General features: G+C 46.0%; 1 protein-coding gene and 2 long non-coding RNA genes across 11 annotated transcripts in view; 2 read left to right on the top strand and 1 right to left on the bottom strand.

Moving 5' to 3' along the window:
* Nucleotides 1-3156: 3156 nt before the first annotated feature.
* Nucleotides 3157-7313, top strand: LOC131811867 (uncharacterized). Its single transcript, XR_009346148.1, has 3 exons — nucleotides 3157-3274; nucleotides 3416-6422; nucleotides 6615-7313. It is a non-coding gene; the product is annotated as an uncharacterized LOC131811867 (long non-coding RNA).
* Nucleotides 5328-15223, bottom strand: LOC131811868 (uncharacterized). Of its 4 annotated transcripts, none has more exons than XR_009346152.1 (2): nucleotides 15085-15223; nucleotides 5328-6739 (listed from the first exon to the last, which is right to left on the bottom strand). It is a non-coding gene; the product is annotated as an uncharacterized LOC131811868 (long non-coding RNA). The 4 variants fall into 4 exon arrangements; XR_009346150.1 differs by lacking the exon at nucleotides 15085-15223 and adding an exon at nucleotides 14082-14201; XR_009346151.1 differs by lacking the exon at nucleotides 15085-15223 and adding an exon at nucleotides 13940-14074.
* ZCCHC2 (zinc finger CCHC-type containing 2) overlaps nucleotides 14410-16466 on the top strand; it is a 67473-nt gene continuing 65416 nt past the window's right edge. For all 6 annotated transcript variants that reach the window (XR_009346147.1, XR_009346146.1, XR_009346145.1 and 3 more), the window contains exon 1: nucleotides 14410-15504. Coding sequence is in view for 1 of the 6 variants with exons in the window: in XM_059140833.1 (XP_058996816.1) it covers nucleotides 14536-15504 (969 nt within the window). In the remaining 5 variants the exon portion in view is untranslated. The remainder of the gene's footprint in view (nucleotides 15505-16466) is intronic.

The raw sequence follows: 16466 nt of genomic DNA, 5'->3' as shown, positions 1-16466 counted from the left end.
TGACAGGAGAGATGTAGCCCTGAATGTCAAGGGACTGGGAGGAGGCATGGCTAGGACAAGGCCCTGTCCTGGTTGGGGGGTAGGCGGAGAATCATGCCTGACGATCCCTAAGGCCCCCTCCAGCTCTGAGAGTCTATATTGAATCTTGGCTGATGTGTGCTACCATACCCATCTTCACAGACAACTAAACGAACACTCAGAGGTGTTTAGTAACTTTAGCAAGATCACACAGCTGGTGACCTGTTTCATTTTGAGTAGAAATGTAACCTAGGACAATTTAAGACATTTAGTTCTCTTACTTTTGATAATACTGGCTCGTATCTAGTTACCTGCTATGACTCTGTTAAGATCAGGACTTTTTTTTTTTAAACAGCTTTTCTGGCTAGGTTTCAGTTTCGTTTCATTTTCTATCACTTTGGTTTCAGTTCTGTTTCTCAGGATACTCTCTTTCCCTTTCCAGGGGTAGTATCTGATCCTTTTAGAATCGTTCCTTTGTGATTCCTTCTGATTAAGATACACGAATTATTCTAAGGCAGATATTCCCAAACGGGATGTTTAAAAAACAGTTTTAAAACTTAGTACCAGGCAAATTCGGTCCAGCATTAAGCAAAAGGCACTTGCTTTATTAGTATCATAAATTTGCCTAATAGCTGCCTCAGTGTGTATGTCCCATGGCTGACTTATTTTGTGTGTGGTTCTTGACGTGTCAAAAGATCACCAAGAATCCCTGTCACCCTGATCAGTCAAAGGTAAGGAACCATTGCCCCTTTGCAGGGGTGGGGGGTGTGTGGAGTACAGACTGAAAACTGCCTGACCGAGCTGGGAAACTGACCATAAAGTGGAGGAAGGGAGGTGTGAGTCTCTTTCTTCAAAGCTTATTCTCAACTCCGTGGAAGTGCGAATATTTCAAGGACTCCACAGGACAGCATGAGCAGAAAGTTTGAGGAAGAGATTCAAACTAGTGACCGAGTGGTCGGATCACTCTTCAGACTTGACCACACTCAGAGGGCGACAGAAAAGATCGAACTTCTATTTAGACAACCACATCTTCTTCGGATGCTAAATAACTAAGATATTTGAGTTCTTTAAAAAATGTCTGCTTGAAACTTAAATCTTTGGTGTCCCCGTATTTGAAATTATATTGTTTTCCATTCCAAATTGAATGTATGCTCAATTTTGACAATGTGGAAAACAAAACAAAGCAAAATAGTAGAAAGAAAAAAAATTCAAATTGCAATTCTGCCATAAAAAGATAACGCCTTTTAGCATTTTAGTATACTCTCCTCCATTTCTTTTTTCTACTCATAGTTTTGCATATTGCATTTGTGTTTTTGTTTTTGTTTTGTTTTGTACAGAGAGAGCATGAGCCGGGGTGGGGAGGGGCAGAACGAGAAGAAGAGAGGGAGAATCCCAAGGAGGCTCCAAGCCCAGCACTGAGTCCCACACGGGGTTTGATCTCAGGAACCTGAGATCACGACCTGAGCCAAAATCAAGAGTCAGGTGCTAAGCGGAAGGAGCCACCCACACGCCCCTTTGCTTATTGTTTTGACCTTGCTATTTGTAAACGTTTATATCTTGATGTTTTTCACTCAACATTATGTGAGACCATTTCCCTGTATTGGTAGACATTTTACCAACTACATTTGTAATGGTTACATAATATTGTCTCATGTGTATATGATATATTTGCCCATTCACTTATCTGGGGATAGTAAGATTGCAGATTAAGCTATTATGCACATGTTTTCGTATAAAGCCTTTTTTTTTTTTTTTCTGATTTAGGATTATTTCCTTAGAATACCTTCCCAGAAATAAGTATATTAAAAGGTACAAACACTTTTAAGATTCTTGATATATATTGTCACATTGTTTTACAAATTGGTTGTAGCAGTTTATGTTCCAAAATAGCCCATTTAATATAAGTATTACTGGTAAAACAAGTTCTTTAAACTTATATGAAGCAAATATTCCATTAAAACAGTTTGCTACACATCTAATTTATATGAAAATGTCCTTCATTTTACCTATGCCTCTGAAAGGTTTTTTAGCAGTTTACTAATATATTTGAATTTAAAAATCAAGCTTTAATCAGTTTGTTTATTTAACACAGAGTCATGAAAAGAAACGGAACATATGGCCCACATCCTATAGGATAGACAAGAATTACACATAGAAATAACTAGGGAGAAAAGAGGACTGAGTGGTAGGGGATGTGGTAGCTCAGAGGGTGGGGGAGGTTCGGGGGGACCAGATGGTTGGAGAAGATACGTTAGTTCCTTTCCTCTGGGACTGGCAGAATCTGACCCTGAAACAGGGTGAGACTTACGCACACACAGACAGGGTGAGAAGGGCCTTCTCGACTGGGAAAACAGGTTCCACAAAGATGGTTCATCATAAACATTAGAAAAGGAGGAGACAGCAGGCTAAAATTTGCAAGTGATGTAGACTATATTTGTACAGCAAATTCTGATGTTCCACTTCCTGATTTTTATTCAAAGAATCAGTCTGCAGAAGCTCATGTAATTTTAGAGCTCTAAGAGATTGTAGCAATCACTCAGCCCAATACCTCCCATATCCTATATTTTGCAAAGGAGGAGATGGACATTAGTGAGGGATTATAAGCTTTATGTCCTAATTTCAGGGACAATGCTCTTTCTCCTGGGCCCTGCACTCTCAGGCAACTATCTGGGAATCTGACACAGGCTGGGATTATTTAATGCTTTATATGGTGTTATATTTATATGGTTCTGTACGCGCGCGCGCACACACACACACACACACACACACACCCCCCAGTCTTACAGAAACTGGAAAAATAATGGAGATAAGGGGAGCCAGGTAGGAGTCATTATGTAACTGTGACAAAGTGACAGACTTTTGAATAGTTTCAAAATTTAGTTCCATACCTGTATTGAGATATTTGGGGTGGAATGATTAAATAATATAAATATTGGAACTATTTGTGTCTTGCAAACTTCAGTATCTTTAAAGAAAGTCTACAAATGTAGTCATCATATAAATTAAACTTCCCTACCCTTTACTAAATAGAAGCACCCGACTACATTTTTTTTTTAAGATATTTATTTATTTATTTACAGACAGAGATCACAAGTAGGCAAAGAGGCAGGCGGGGGTGGGGGACAGGCTCCCTGCTGAGCAGAGAGCCTGATGCGGGGCTCAATCCCAGGACCCTGAGATCATGACCTGAGCCGAAGGCAGAAGCTTTAACCCACTGAGCCACCCAGGCGCCCCCCAACTACATTTTATAAGGAATGTAAGTAATACAATGGAGGATATAGCCCAAGCAACTCACAATTTAACTGAGAAAATAAGATATAAACACATATCTGCAAGTGCGAAATGATTTGATACAACTTTCCTATAACTTCTGTTGCCTAATTGTTGTCTTACAAAGAGTGAACCTTCAATACATATTTGCTGAAGGAAGGAAGGAAAGAGAAAAAGGCCATTTCCGGATGGGCTGGTCATGGAAGAGTTCCTGAAAGAGGAGATGTGAGCTCAGTCCCTGAGGACGGTTGAGTTTTAGAGGAATGAGAAGATAAGCAACATTCCAGACAAGGAATAAAGCACCAACTTAGCATGCCTCTTCATGGCAAGTTAGATAAACATGTTCTCTGATTGCTAAAAATTAACCTTCCACAATAAATAAATGCCATGTAACCAGACATGTGAACATACACATAGCAGAAAATTAACAGCATACCTCTCCAAGAGGTAATTTTGGGGCAAGAGGAAAAAAAATATATTATGCTAATAATATATTATGCTATATATTATGCTATAAATGCTAAGAGACAGCATTGAAAAATAAACTATTCCTTCTCCAAAAAGGAAACATGACTAAAACAAAGACCACACCCTAAAAAGTTTTCCTCAATTATATTGCTACAGACTAGTACAATCAGGAGTGGAAAATATACCATTTCCTGACATGTCAAAGAGATATGAATGATTAGTGATCACGTAGTCACAAATTAGTGGTGGATGCTGGTTCTCTCCTGATGTAAAAGTTATGTAAGTTCAGGTCTGTGTGATCTCATGGGGGCAAAGGTGTTACAAGTACACACAGATCACTCACTCTGCACATAATACCTTCGCCCCAAATAACCCTCTGTACCTTTTATACAGTGAAAGAATTACAGCTATTATTCTAGGCACTAGTCCCTAAAACACAGACTTGCTTGTCCTTTCAAGAATTTTAAACTTAAGAAAAGGCATGTGTTATTCACAGATGCATAACATATGTAAAGAGTTTTTGTTATAATTTTTTCTTCATTAAAAGCATTTGTGCTTTCTAAATGACAAGGGGCTTCGTGACTATTCAATCTAAACCCTAAAAATTTTTTGCAGATACTCATAGGTATAGGATAGGACGGGAGATGGACTGAGTGTTTACATATGCCTCTTAGAAATGGTAAATGAACCTATGTTTTTTGAGGTGAACAAACTTATGTATAAACCTAACACCAGTCAATGAACCTACACCTACATTTTGCATAAAGTGGAAACAACATGAACTAAAGTAGACTGGGAAAAGTTAGGGACATATAGCTCGTCCCTACAGAAACCACTGGGGTTGGGGGGTGGCTGAAGGCAGGGGTTAGGGGTACATGAGTGACTGAGGGAGAAGCATGCCAAATCCTTTTCCCAAAAAGCACTGATGAAATTGGACAAAACTATCAAAAACGGCCATTGCGGAACTCTGTAAACTGACCCAAGTCCTACAACAAATTGAGAAGAATTTGGTTGCGATCAACTGTTGAACTTCATTTCAGTAAGATCAGTGGAAGTCTGTGGCGCTCTAGCCTGGGGCTGTTCCCTCCACCCCTTTTCCCAGCTCCCAGTGACTTAGCTCTACTCAGACAGCCTAGATGATGAGAGGCGGCCAGCGAGAGAGCTGAAATCAGCAACATATAACAAAAATGATACATTACGACCAAGTGGGATTTACCCTAGGCATGCAAGATTGGTTCAGTATCTAAATATCATTTAATATAATATACCATGTAAAGTACAAAAAGCACATGATCACCTCCAAGACCCAGAAAAAGCGTGAGACAAAATCCAATGCCTATATAGGATAAAAACCCTCAGCATACTAGGAATCGAAAGGAACTTCCATAATCTAATAAAGGGCACTTATGAAAAAGATGTAGCGAACATCATACTCAATAGTGAAAGACTGAATTTTTTTCCCACACTAGATTGAGAATAAGGTAGGGACTTTCACTCTTACCTCTTCAACATTGCACTAGAAATTCTAGCCAGGGCAAATTGAGAATTTAAGAAGGCACACTAGCAGAAAGGAAAACGCGAAACTTGTCTTTATTCACAGACTTATGATTCTGTACAGAAAATCTTAAAGCACGTGCGCGCACACACACAGACATGCACATACACTACTAAAATGAGTAAATCTGCAAAGTGTGGAATACAAGATCAACATACAAAAATGAATATTTCTATATACTAGCAATGAACAACCCCCAAATTGGGAAATCTACAGTATAGTCTTAAGATAAAAATGTAGCACCCCCCAAACTAGTTTATAATACATATATACTCTGCACAAATATTCTCACATACATACGTGCGTGCTCACACGCGTTCAATCACAGAAAAATACTGGAAATGGAATGTATAGTAGCTACCTGTAGGGAGTGGAATGATGGCTAAGTTCAAATTCTTAACATTAATCAAGGTTTTTTATTACTCAGATTTTTAATAGCGAACACCTGTGGCTTTTATAGTGAGGAAACTAGTGGTAAATGTTACTTTAAATCCTTTCGCTCCTGGAATTGAAAGTCTTCCCCATTCTCTAGCTGGTACAGTGGTTGGAAAGGCAGTTTTGGGTGGCCAAGCAGGGTTGGAATCAGGCCTCCGCCATATTCTGGCATGAAACCTTGGGAAATGGCTCAGCTTCTGAGTCCCAGTTTATAACATCATCTACAAAATGGCATTTATCTGAAGAATGTTATGAAGATTAAGAGAAACTGTGCCTAAAGTGATCGGTTCGACAGGACGCAGCTCAATACCCGGTAACCAGTCTTCATCACTGCCGCGGTTCAGAAAGACTTGGACTTGGCTGCGGCGAAAGGATCCTTCTCTCCCGCTGTCTCTCTGCTCTGCCGGCTTCGCGTCGCCGGAGTCGGGCCTTCACCGGCCAGTCCCGAAGACGTGGAGCTGGAGGGAACCAGGGCCACTCCGCGCGATTGGGGCCTCCGGCCGCTAGGGGACGTCAGCTCTTCGGGCCCTCCGTTGAGTTCACGGGCAGGACGTGCAGGGAGGTGAGCTGTGCTGCCGCGCTCGCCAGAGCCTTCCCAGGTGGGAGCAGAAGCTACGGTGAATCCACGGAAGGGCCTTCCTCCTGGCCATGGGGCGTTGGACGTGGAGACCTTGGGGTCAGAGGCGGAGGCGTGGGAGGAGAAAGGGGGACGGGTTTGAGAAGGGGACGGGGTGGGGGGTGCGTGGGAGTCTTCCTTCGGCCCCGGGCAGTCATCTCCTCGTGTGGCTGACTGTCCGAAGCCCAAGGCTCCTCGGAGGCTGGAAGTCGGGAAAGGACAGTTTAGCCGAAGTCCTTCTGTCATCCCCAGCCCTTCTGACATCAGCAGGCGAAGCCTCCCGATCGAAGTGACATGGTTCTGCCCGCCCTCCGGATTTCAACAGCAACCGTGACTTTCGCCGCGAGTTTGCCAACCTTACACGAGCACAGTTCAGTCTGAAAAACAGTAGATCTATGTACATAAAATCTTAAGGTCTGGAGTTAGCGTGCATTTCTGTGAAATAAAACTATTCTCCTGGTGCCTGGGTGGCTCAGTAGGTTCAGTGTCTGCCTTTGGCTTTGGTCATAACCTCAGGGTCCTGGAATCCAGCCCCCCTCCCAGCTTGGCAGGGAGTCTGCTTGTCCCTCTCCCTCTGCCCTGCTCTGCTCTCAGCCTCTCTGTCTCAAACAAACAAACAATAAATAAATAATATTTATTTATTTATTTATTTATTTATTTTGAGGGAGAAAGTGAATTTGGGTGAGTGGATCGGGGCACAGCGGGTAGCAGAGAGAGAATCTTAAGCAAGCTCCATGCCCAGCCCAGAGCCTTAGGGTCTCAGTACCCTAAGATCATGACCTGAGTCGAAATCAGAACTCTGAGGCTTAATCCACTGAGCCACCCAAGTGCCCCCTCATGCCTTTTTTAATAGCACAATATTTAAGAATGAAGAAAAACCTTTAAAACCTTAAAGTTGTAAATGTTGATTGAACATTTTAAGTACAAATATTGAATGCAAGAAAAATAAATTCTGACGATGTTTAAAAGCAAAATAAATATTTCTTTTAATATTTCAACTATAGTTAGTCTACAGCACCAGTGTTCTGATGTGTAGATGTGCTCTGGGATCAGGGTGGCAAGAGGTATGTTTAATTTAGGTTATACTTGCTTCACTTGTATCCACATAGTTCCATCAAAATCAGCTGAAAAAGTGAAAAATAAAACAAGTATTTTTCTACATCGGAAATTGGTAGTTTTTAATTGAATAGTTTTTTTAATGAACTAAAATAATTCACCACTTATTTATATATATATAATACATATATATTCTAAACATAAATTTGTTTACAGGATTTAAGTATTAGTCTTTAATATTTAGTATTTTCCTTTTAACATAAAAATTTGTAATCTGTCCTCTAAAGCTGCTAAGGAACATTTTTTAAATTTTAGAGTTTTAAGAAATTGTTTCAAATAGGTTTTTTTTTGCCAAGAGAAAATCTTTAAATTGTATTATTTGGACCTAAATGTGTAGAAGTTAAAATTATCTCAGACAAGAACAGTGGGCTGCTCAAGGTAGTATATGTAAGCCAGGATCCAAGAAAGTGATCTTGTTCACTCAGAACTGACAAGATTCAGGGGAGCGACCCCCTCTAACTAAACCTACAAAGAATCAGTAAGCAGAATGTCAGTGTATTTATTTCTTGGGAGAAGATTATATATCTCCATTCTCTAGGGGTATCCTTCCAGCATTAAGTCAATAGGAAACTGAATTGCTAATTCAAAGGTTATTAGGTTCCGAGTCAGAATCCTAGGGTGAAAACTGCATGGTCTTAAAGACTTTCCATGGGAGTGAGGGAAAAGCCTAAAGAGCTCAGTCTTCTGCCAAAGTGTGTCGTTCTGGGGACAGCAAAGTCCTATCCATCAGATGCAACGATGGTTGACACGGGGAAGTCCCACATTAACTTGAACAAATGCATTGACTCTCCATTTTCCCTAGTTAGATTACAAGAAATCTCCTTAAATTGCTTTTGGTAGAAGGCAGATAAGAAAAATGAAGGTAATTTAATTATAACATGCTCCCCATGGAACACCATCCTCCTGGTACTTAACCAAAATTTCTCTATTTTGGTTCCAGCAGATTATTTTGCACCCTTCTTTAGAAATGCTTCTGCCTGAGGATGACCTTGCTTGCATTTGGCTAGATCCCACGTTCTTGCTTTGGAACGTGTTGCCAAATTGACTCTTGGGACACTTCGATTCTGCAAGCCTTTACAGGTTGATCTTGACCAGCTTCACTCTTTAATTTTCAGGGAGGTCAATATACGGAGGTAACAAATTTAGAAAATGAATTCTCCATTAGGCTTCCCTGTTCCTTTCACGAATCTTACTATTCCATTTTGTTTATAGTTTTAAAGAGGACTTTGATTAATGTTTTGTCCCATTTATAAAACCAGTTAATTTGAAATGGGATAAGCGACATTCATAAATTTAATATATATACTTTGTGCCTTTTACTCATCCTGTAGATCTGTATTTGTAATCTCCACTTTCTCACTTTATTTTGAAAAGAAAATCACACCTACAGAAAGGGGAAATGGTTCAGTGTTCACCCATATACCCTTCACCTAGATTTGCCTATTGTCAATGTTTTGCCACACTTGATTTCTCTCTAATTTTTAAATAAATAAGTTGTGGATACCATGACGTTTAAACCTTCAATGCTACAGCAGATACCAACTGAAAACAAGGACATTTTTCTATATAACCACAAGGTCATTATGTCACCCAAGAAAGTTAGCATTGATAAAGCAATGATGCCTAACAAGAAGTCCGTATTTAAGGGACTCCTGGGTGGCTCAGCAGGCTAAGCGTCCAACTTTTGATTTCGACTTGGGCAGTGATCTCCGGGGTCCTGGGATTGAGCTCTGCTGGAGTTCCGCATCCGGCTCCTTGCTCAGCATGGAGTCTGGGATTCCCTCTCTGCCCCTCCCCCCACTCACTGGCTCTCTAATATAAAATCTTTTTTTTTTTTAAGTCCCTATTCAAACTTACATAATAATCCCCAAAATGTCTTTTAGAGTTTTTTTTTTAAATATTTATTTTAAAGAGTGAGCGACTGAGCGAGAGAGCACGAGCAGGAGGGGTGGATAGAGAGGGAAACAATCCCGATGACGGGCTCCACGCAGGGCTCAATTTCATGGCCGTGAGATCCCCACCTGACCTGAAACCAAGAGTCCTATGCTCCTCCAGCTGTGCCACCCAGGTGCCCTGAAGGTTTTTTTGTTTTGTTTTAAGCCTTTAAGCCCACGGTCCAATCACTGATCATTGATTTGGTCATCATGCCCCTTGGCATGCCTCTTTGGTCATTTAGTCATCGTGCCTCTTTAGTTTTCTTTTCCTTTTTTTTTTTTTTTTTTTTAGTATTTTATTTATTTGACAGGGAGATCACAGGCAGGCAGAGAGGCAGGCAGAGAGAGAGGAGGGAAGCAGGTTCCCTGCTGAGCAGAGAGCCTGATGCTTGGGCTCAATCCCAGGACCCTGAAATCATGACCTGAGCTGAAGGTAGAGGCTTAACCCAGTGAGCCCCCAGGTGCTCCTCTTTAGTTTTCTTTAGTTTAGGACAATGTAGTCCCCTGCCTACCTTTGCTTTCATGACATTGATATTTTTTAAGATTCAGGCCAGTTGTCTTGTATGATTTGTTTTATTTCACCATGATTACATTCAGCGTAAACATTTTGGCAAGATTTTTCCAAGTAGTATGTTCTTCCAGTGGCATCCACAACAGGAGGAAGAATATGGTATTAGATTATCCCATTATCAGTAATGCTTATTGTGACCACGTAGTTAAGGTGGTGTCCATCAGATTTAGGGATGAAAAAGTAGCTTTCTGAAGCTTTTAACTGAGGTGTCGAGAACACATGAATGTTCTGCTTCCTAGCAACTTTGTACCCAATGGTGAAAATGTGTAAATCGATTATTACATTGGTGGTTGCAAAATGGTAGTTTCCTCATCATACATTCCTTCTACATTTTTTAGCTGGCATTCTTCTGTAAAGAAGAGCTTTCCCTGCACTCTTCTCCACACTTTCTCTTTGAACATTCTTATGGACTTGGATTCTTTTTTTAGTCACTGGGTACCATGCTATTCTTTTTGATACTCAAATTCTGCTAGATTTGCTGAGTAGGAGCCTCTCTGTGTGCCAGAGTTTATTGGCTTGGGTGTCCTTTTGATGTATCCCAATAGCTCCAGATTTTTGAACCAACTGGCAAGAAATCTGGGCTATCCTGATTGGGTTACTGCTCAAGATCTATCTATGGAGCTGGCAAAGGTGCCCCTCAAATGATATGGGATCTTTGGGAGAAGGCTGGATGCTTGGGAAAAAAAAAATGGGCTTCTTTTATGAGCAAAAATATAAGAGATAGTGGGTTTGACCTGGGTTGACAACTAACAGCTCACCAGTACTTTGATGTAACCATATTTAAAGCAGTATATGAATTCAGCAAATTCCATTCCAGAGAACACTACTGGAATAGTGATTTTCTATCTAGCAAGCCAAACTTCTGACATTTCAGCTCTACCTCTCCATCAGTCCCTAGGAAGCAGTGTTGTCTTTTCTGGGGAGACAGCCTTTACCTTTCTGAACAGTTGGGCACAAGGTCTATTTGTAGACATCCCACAGACCCAGGCAAGTATCTAATGTCATCAAGCTCCTGAAATTTTTATTTTAAAGATTTATTTATTTGAGAGAGAAGGGGGAGAGAGAGAGATGGGGAGGGGCAGAAGCAGAGAAAGAGAGAATCCCAAGCAGACTCCGAATGGAGCCCAGCTCAGGGATTGATCTCACAACCCTGAGATCAGAACCTGATCTGAAACCAAGTCAGATGCTCAACTGACCTTGCCACTAAGGTGCCCCTAGTTCCTGAATTTCTAACAGGAGTCAGTAGCCTGAGGATTTTCCAAATCAACCCACTTTAGAATCAGGCTTATTTCTGGACAGGCTTCAAAGATTTGTGGATTCCACGGCTTCTCCACATTTCAATGTACAAGTGAGAGAACTTGGGCCATCTGGTCCATCTAAGTCCCTAAGAATCTCTCTGACAAATGAAACCACAGCTCCAGGGAGACTCTGAATTCAACCAAACACTAGTCTCCCAGGAAAGGTGCCATACATTAGTGTTGGGCATGGTATGTAAAATACCAGAGAATCTAGAGCAGATTGAGAAGCCTACCTCTTCTCAATAGGTAGGCTTGGTGGGAGGAATACCTTCCTAGGGTGTCTTATTAGAATCATCTGGGTAGTTTTTCCCAACTAAACATACCTACACCTAGCAGAATTTGAGTATCAAAAAGAATAGCATGGTACACAGTGACTAAAAAAAGAATCCAAGTCCATAAGAATGTTCAAAGAGAAAGTGTGGAGAAGAGTGCAGGGAAAGGTCTTCTTTACAGAAGAATGCCAGCTAAAAAATGTAGAGGGAATGTATCCCGGGACATCCATCTGGGCGACTCCCAGAAAGGCATTGTAGTAGTACATCCCTCTTGCCCAATGAATGTATCCTCTCTCTCAATTTTAAAGGGTGGGAAAAAAGTTGAGTTGGTCTAGTGAGTTGCAGTATGGAGAGAGGTCTGAAACAATGCACTGGGGTATAAATAGCAAATTGTCCAGCTGACAGAAGACAAGCAGAATCATTAAATCATTGTATATATGTCAAATATATGCAAAAGCTCTGATCACTGCATTTTCTAATATTGGCCATAGATAGAAGGACAAATGTCATCATCTTATTTTACAAATCTGAATTCTAATATAAAATTCATGGGTCAGGTATCGCTGAGAGCTCCTACCAAATGGCTTCTTGTTGCCAAAGAACTTCTGCCTGGGTCACATATAAAAATCACCTCCCAATAGGTATTATCTTACTACATGAGACACCTGGATCTAGACAGGTGACTCAGTAGGAGCCTGTGGAGGATCTAGCTGGGCTAATAGAATTACTGGTTGCCTGAAGTATTTCAGCCCATGCTTTAGAAACGTGGGAGGTAAGTGAGATAGGGTAAAAGATTCCAGGGAAGTTGAAGAGGACAGCAAAAGGGAGTAAGGACTGTTAATAAAAGTCTTTACGAAGGTTTCTCCTGATTGTAGCGATTTCTACGTTACAGCCAAAGAATGCAAAGAAATGGTAAATTTCATGGAAGAATGGCTTTCATATACTTTGCCAGTCTCAAATGTGTTGAAAATAATTCCCTTTCCCTGTTTTATTGCTGAAACTGACTTGGGCTTCAGTTCAGCCTTTTATTCAATTATAAATTAGCTTCTTAGGGTATAAAGTTGTGAGATAAAGGGCTCAGTGTATGCTCTCCCATAGACGTCCCAACATTTCAGAGTTACAATGTTATTTTTATTTTTTACATACTCCTGCTATATAGCTGGGCTGGAATAGGACTTAAAACATTAATGATTTAATGGAGCGCCTGGGTGGCTCAGTGGGTTAAGCCTCTGCCTCCCTCTCAGGGTCCTGGGATCAAGCCCCGCATTGAGCCCCGCATGGGCTCTCTGTTCAACGAGAAGTCGGCTTCCCTCTCTCTCTCTGCCTGCCTCTCTGCCTACTTGTGATCTCTGTCAAATAAATAAATAAAATCTTAAAAAAAAAAAACTCAAAACAAACACATTAAGGATTTAAAATCAAACCCAGCTTTTTAAAAAAATTAACCCTCAGAAAATCCAGATGGGTATTAAAAATTGGGGCTATGTTAAAAAAAAAAAACCTACAATGTGAGAGAAACATTTTAAAGGCCCTTAAACCTTAAATATGTAACAAAACTAAAAAAAAATAAAAATGTTGAAAGCCTGTCAAGGTGGTCGCTTATTAAGTTCCTCGAAATCACCGGGAATTCACACCGGCACAAGGATCCAAAATGTTAGTGTTAGGCACCGATAAGGTTATTTAGCAAATAAAATGATCCCCAAAAGATGGAGGCTGGGGGGTGGGGGCGGAGAGGAACTTTCGCTAAACTGTCTGTCGTGCAAAAAATTTCCCGAGAGCGTTACAGACCAGAGGCCACTGTTAGGCCAGGGGCGTCCACATCGGCGCGTCCCCCCTCCGCCCGGAGGCCGCGGAAGTTCCTCGGGTCGGGTCGCCTCTGCGCCCCCGGGGCCGCGCGTCCCCACCTCCGCTCTGGGCAGCCAGCACCCGGCGTGGGCGCTCGCTCGGGCTCGAGGCGTCCGGGCTCCCCAACCACAGCCACAGCCCTGCCTCCCGAGCCAGCTCCCCGATCCGCAACTCAGAGGGCCAACGCCACCCATCCTTGTGAAGTTGTGCGGGGGATTCCGCCTCCGCCGACTGCCCGAGTGGAGGGCTGAGCGAGCTCGTCTGGGGCTTGGCGCGCGCGCTTCAGAGCAACCTCCGCTGCCGGGACACGCTCCCTGCGGCCTCGGAGGAAACCCGGCGGCGCTGGCCGAGGTGGGGCGGCGGCCCCCGCGAGGAGACAGAGCAGGGGAGTCAGGAGTCCAAAGTCGGCCTAGGGCCCTGGGAAAACGTGAAACAATCCCCCTCAGTCCTCTCACGTGGGCCTCGCATGACCTTCGTCGCGCTCGGGCGCACCTGGCCACCGCCCCTCCGTCCCACCCGCGTCCGACCCTAAACTGGTAAAGACCTGCGCTTGGGACCGCGCGGAAGCCGCTGAAAGAGAGAGAGCCGGTCCGGTAGCAGTTGGGCGTGGCTTCTCGGAGAGGCGACCCCTGGGGGCGGGGAGAACTACGCAACCGTCGACTCTGGCCACTGATTGGCTGAGGTACCTGCGCGGAGCCCGCAAGCGTCTCCGCCCGGCCCGGGCGCTCCTCCTCCTCTCCCAGCCGCTGGGTCCACACCGGCTCGCGAGGGAACCGCTCAGGCGCCGCCGCCCCAGCCCAGTGCGGACGACGGGAGAGAGGGAGGAGGAAGGAGAACACACTCGCTTGCTTGCTCCCACCCGCACTCGGGCTTCCAGAGCCGGCGCGGAGCCCAGGGGGAGGAGCCGCCGCGGGCACGCCCCGCCTCCGGCCCGGGAAGACGACGCCGGCGACCCCGCCGGCCGGCCACCGCCCCCCTCGCCGGCCGAGACCCGCCCCCGGCCCCGGCCCTGGCCCTCCCCCGGCGGCATGGAGGGGCCCCGCTCCTGACGGCCGCGCCGCCGCCTCGGCCCCCGCCCCCCCTCCCGGCCCCGCCCGCCTGCCCGCCCCCGCTCGCATGTCCGCGCCGCCTTAGCCGAGGATGCTGAGGATGAAGCTGCCGCTGAAGCCGACGCACCCCGTGGAGCCGCCGCCCGAGGCGGAGGAGCCCGAGGCAGACGCACGGCCGGGCGCAAAGGCGCCGCCGCGTCGCCGCCGAGACTGCCGTCCCCCGCCGCCGCCGCCCGCGGGCCCGCCGCGGGGCCCCCCGCCGCCGCCGCCACCACCGCCGCCGCCTCCGCCGCCGCCCCGGGGGCTAGGGCAGCCTGTTGCTGGCGGAGCAGCGGCGGGGGCGGGCATGCCGGGCGGCGGCGGAGGCGGCGGGCCCGCGGCGGCGCTGCGCGAGCAGGAACGAGTGTACGAGTGGTTTGGGCTGGTGCTGGGCTCGGCGCAGCGTCTGGAGTTCATGTGCGGGCTGCTGGACCTGTGCAACCCGCTGGAGCTGCGCTTCCTCGGCTCGTGCCTGGAGGACCTGGCACGCAAGGACTACCACTACCTGCGCGACTCAGAGGCCAAGGCCAACGGCCTCTCGGACCCGGGGCCGCTGGCCGATTTTCGAGAGCCGGCCGTGCGCTCGCGCCTCATCGTCTACCTGGCGCTGCTGGGCTCGGAGAACCGTGAGGCCGCCGGCCGCCTGCACCGCCTCCTGCCCCAGGTGGACTCGGTGCTCAAGAGCCTGCGCGCGGTTCGGGGTGAGGGTTCGCGGGGAGGCGTGGAGGACGAGCCCGGCGAGCGCGGGGAGGACGGCGAAGGCGAGGAGGACGCAGAGAAGGACGGTTCCGGCCCGGAAGGCAGCGGCGCCGAGCCCCGGCCCGGCGGCGGGTTGGGCTTCAGGGCCCAGGAGGAACTGCTGCTGCTCTTCACCATGGCTTCGCTGCACCCGGCGTTCTCCTTCCACCAGCGGGTCACCCTGAGGGAGCACCTGGAGAGGCTCCGCACTGCGCTCCGCGGGGGCCCCGAGGACGCAGAGGTGGAGGTGGAGCCGTGCAACTTTGCCAGCCCCCGGGCCCAGGTAAGGCGCGCGAGCCTGCCGGCCCCCGCGCTGCGGTCACCGCCCCGGCGGCCTCCCCGGCCTGGCTTTCGGACGCCGCCTGGCCGAGCCTGGCCCAGCGCAGGTGGCTCGGAATCCCTACCCCACGGCTCCCGGCCCCGTAATACTAATTTTCGTTCTGCTGGGCGGTTCAGTTCCACTCTCCCACCCCCACCCATGCACACTCAGGCACCCGCCATAACAGAATGCTCTAGAAGTCTCTTCCGTGCCGGAGTTGCCACGGAAAACATGGAGCTCTCAGCCTGGCCCCCCTCTTGGAGGAAGGGTCTTAGGACGTTTTTGGCTTAGAGCATCTCCCGCCCCAGGTGGTTGGAAAGGCGAAGCGCTGGAGGTGACTGTGTTAGCCTCAGTCTAGCCCCGGGCAGCGCCTTCTCTTTCTCGCCATCTGGCGCTCTGGTTGCTGTTTCGAAGCTCTGCCTTGTCCCCTCGCTGAGGTGTTTCCAAAGGTGCGCTCTCGGCGAGCTGCCCTTGTCTTCAGCACAAAGGGGCTCTTTTTGCTCAGTGAATGCCTGAGTTTTTTTTGAAAGGGGTCGTAGGGCTTTTGGCTCTTGTTGCTAACTTGGTGTTCCCAGAAAAAGCTTGATATGGAGAGCTGCGAATTGACTCAAAAACTAGAGGAGCCGTAGCGCAGGTTGTCTGGGTCAAGAAACCTCTCCTAGAGCGGGCTGCTTACACCTTTTACCTCTGGCATAACTTATTTTCTGTCGGACTTGAGTCTTGCCTACAGATTTAAATCGGGGGATATTTGCTGGGTCTTTAATGTACGCATACATGTTATTTTCTAAAAGTTGTTAAACACGATAGTGTAGACGAGAATTCAGATGAGTCACTTGTCTCAAACATTAAGGGGAAATTTTATAGAGCCGTGAAAGCAGTTTAATAGTAATCTAGGCCCAATATAAAGTCCTTGATCGTAATAATTT

Source organism: Mustela lutreola, chromosome 11, assembly GCF_030435805.1.
Source record: "Mustela lutreola isolate mMusLut2 chromosome 11, mMusLut2.pri, whole genome shotgun sequence".
In the NCBI taxonomy this organism is placed as follows: Eukaryota; Metazoa; Chordata; class Mammalia; order Carnivora; family Mustelidae; genus Mustela; species Mustela lutreola.
Note: the sequence above shows the minus strand (reverse complement) of the source record. Positions and strands in the feature narration are given on the sequence as shown.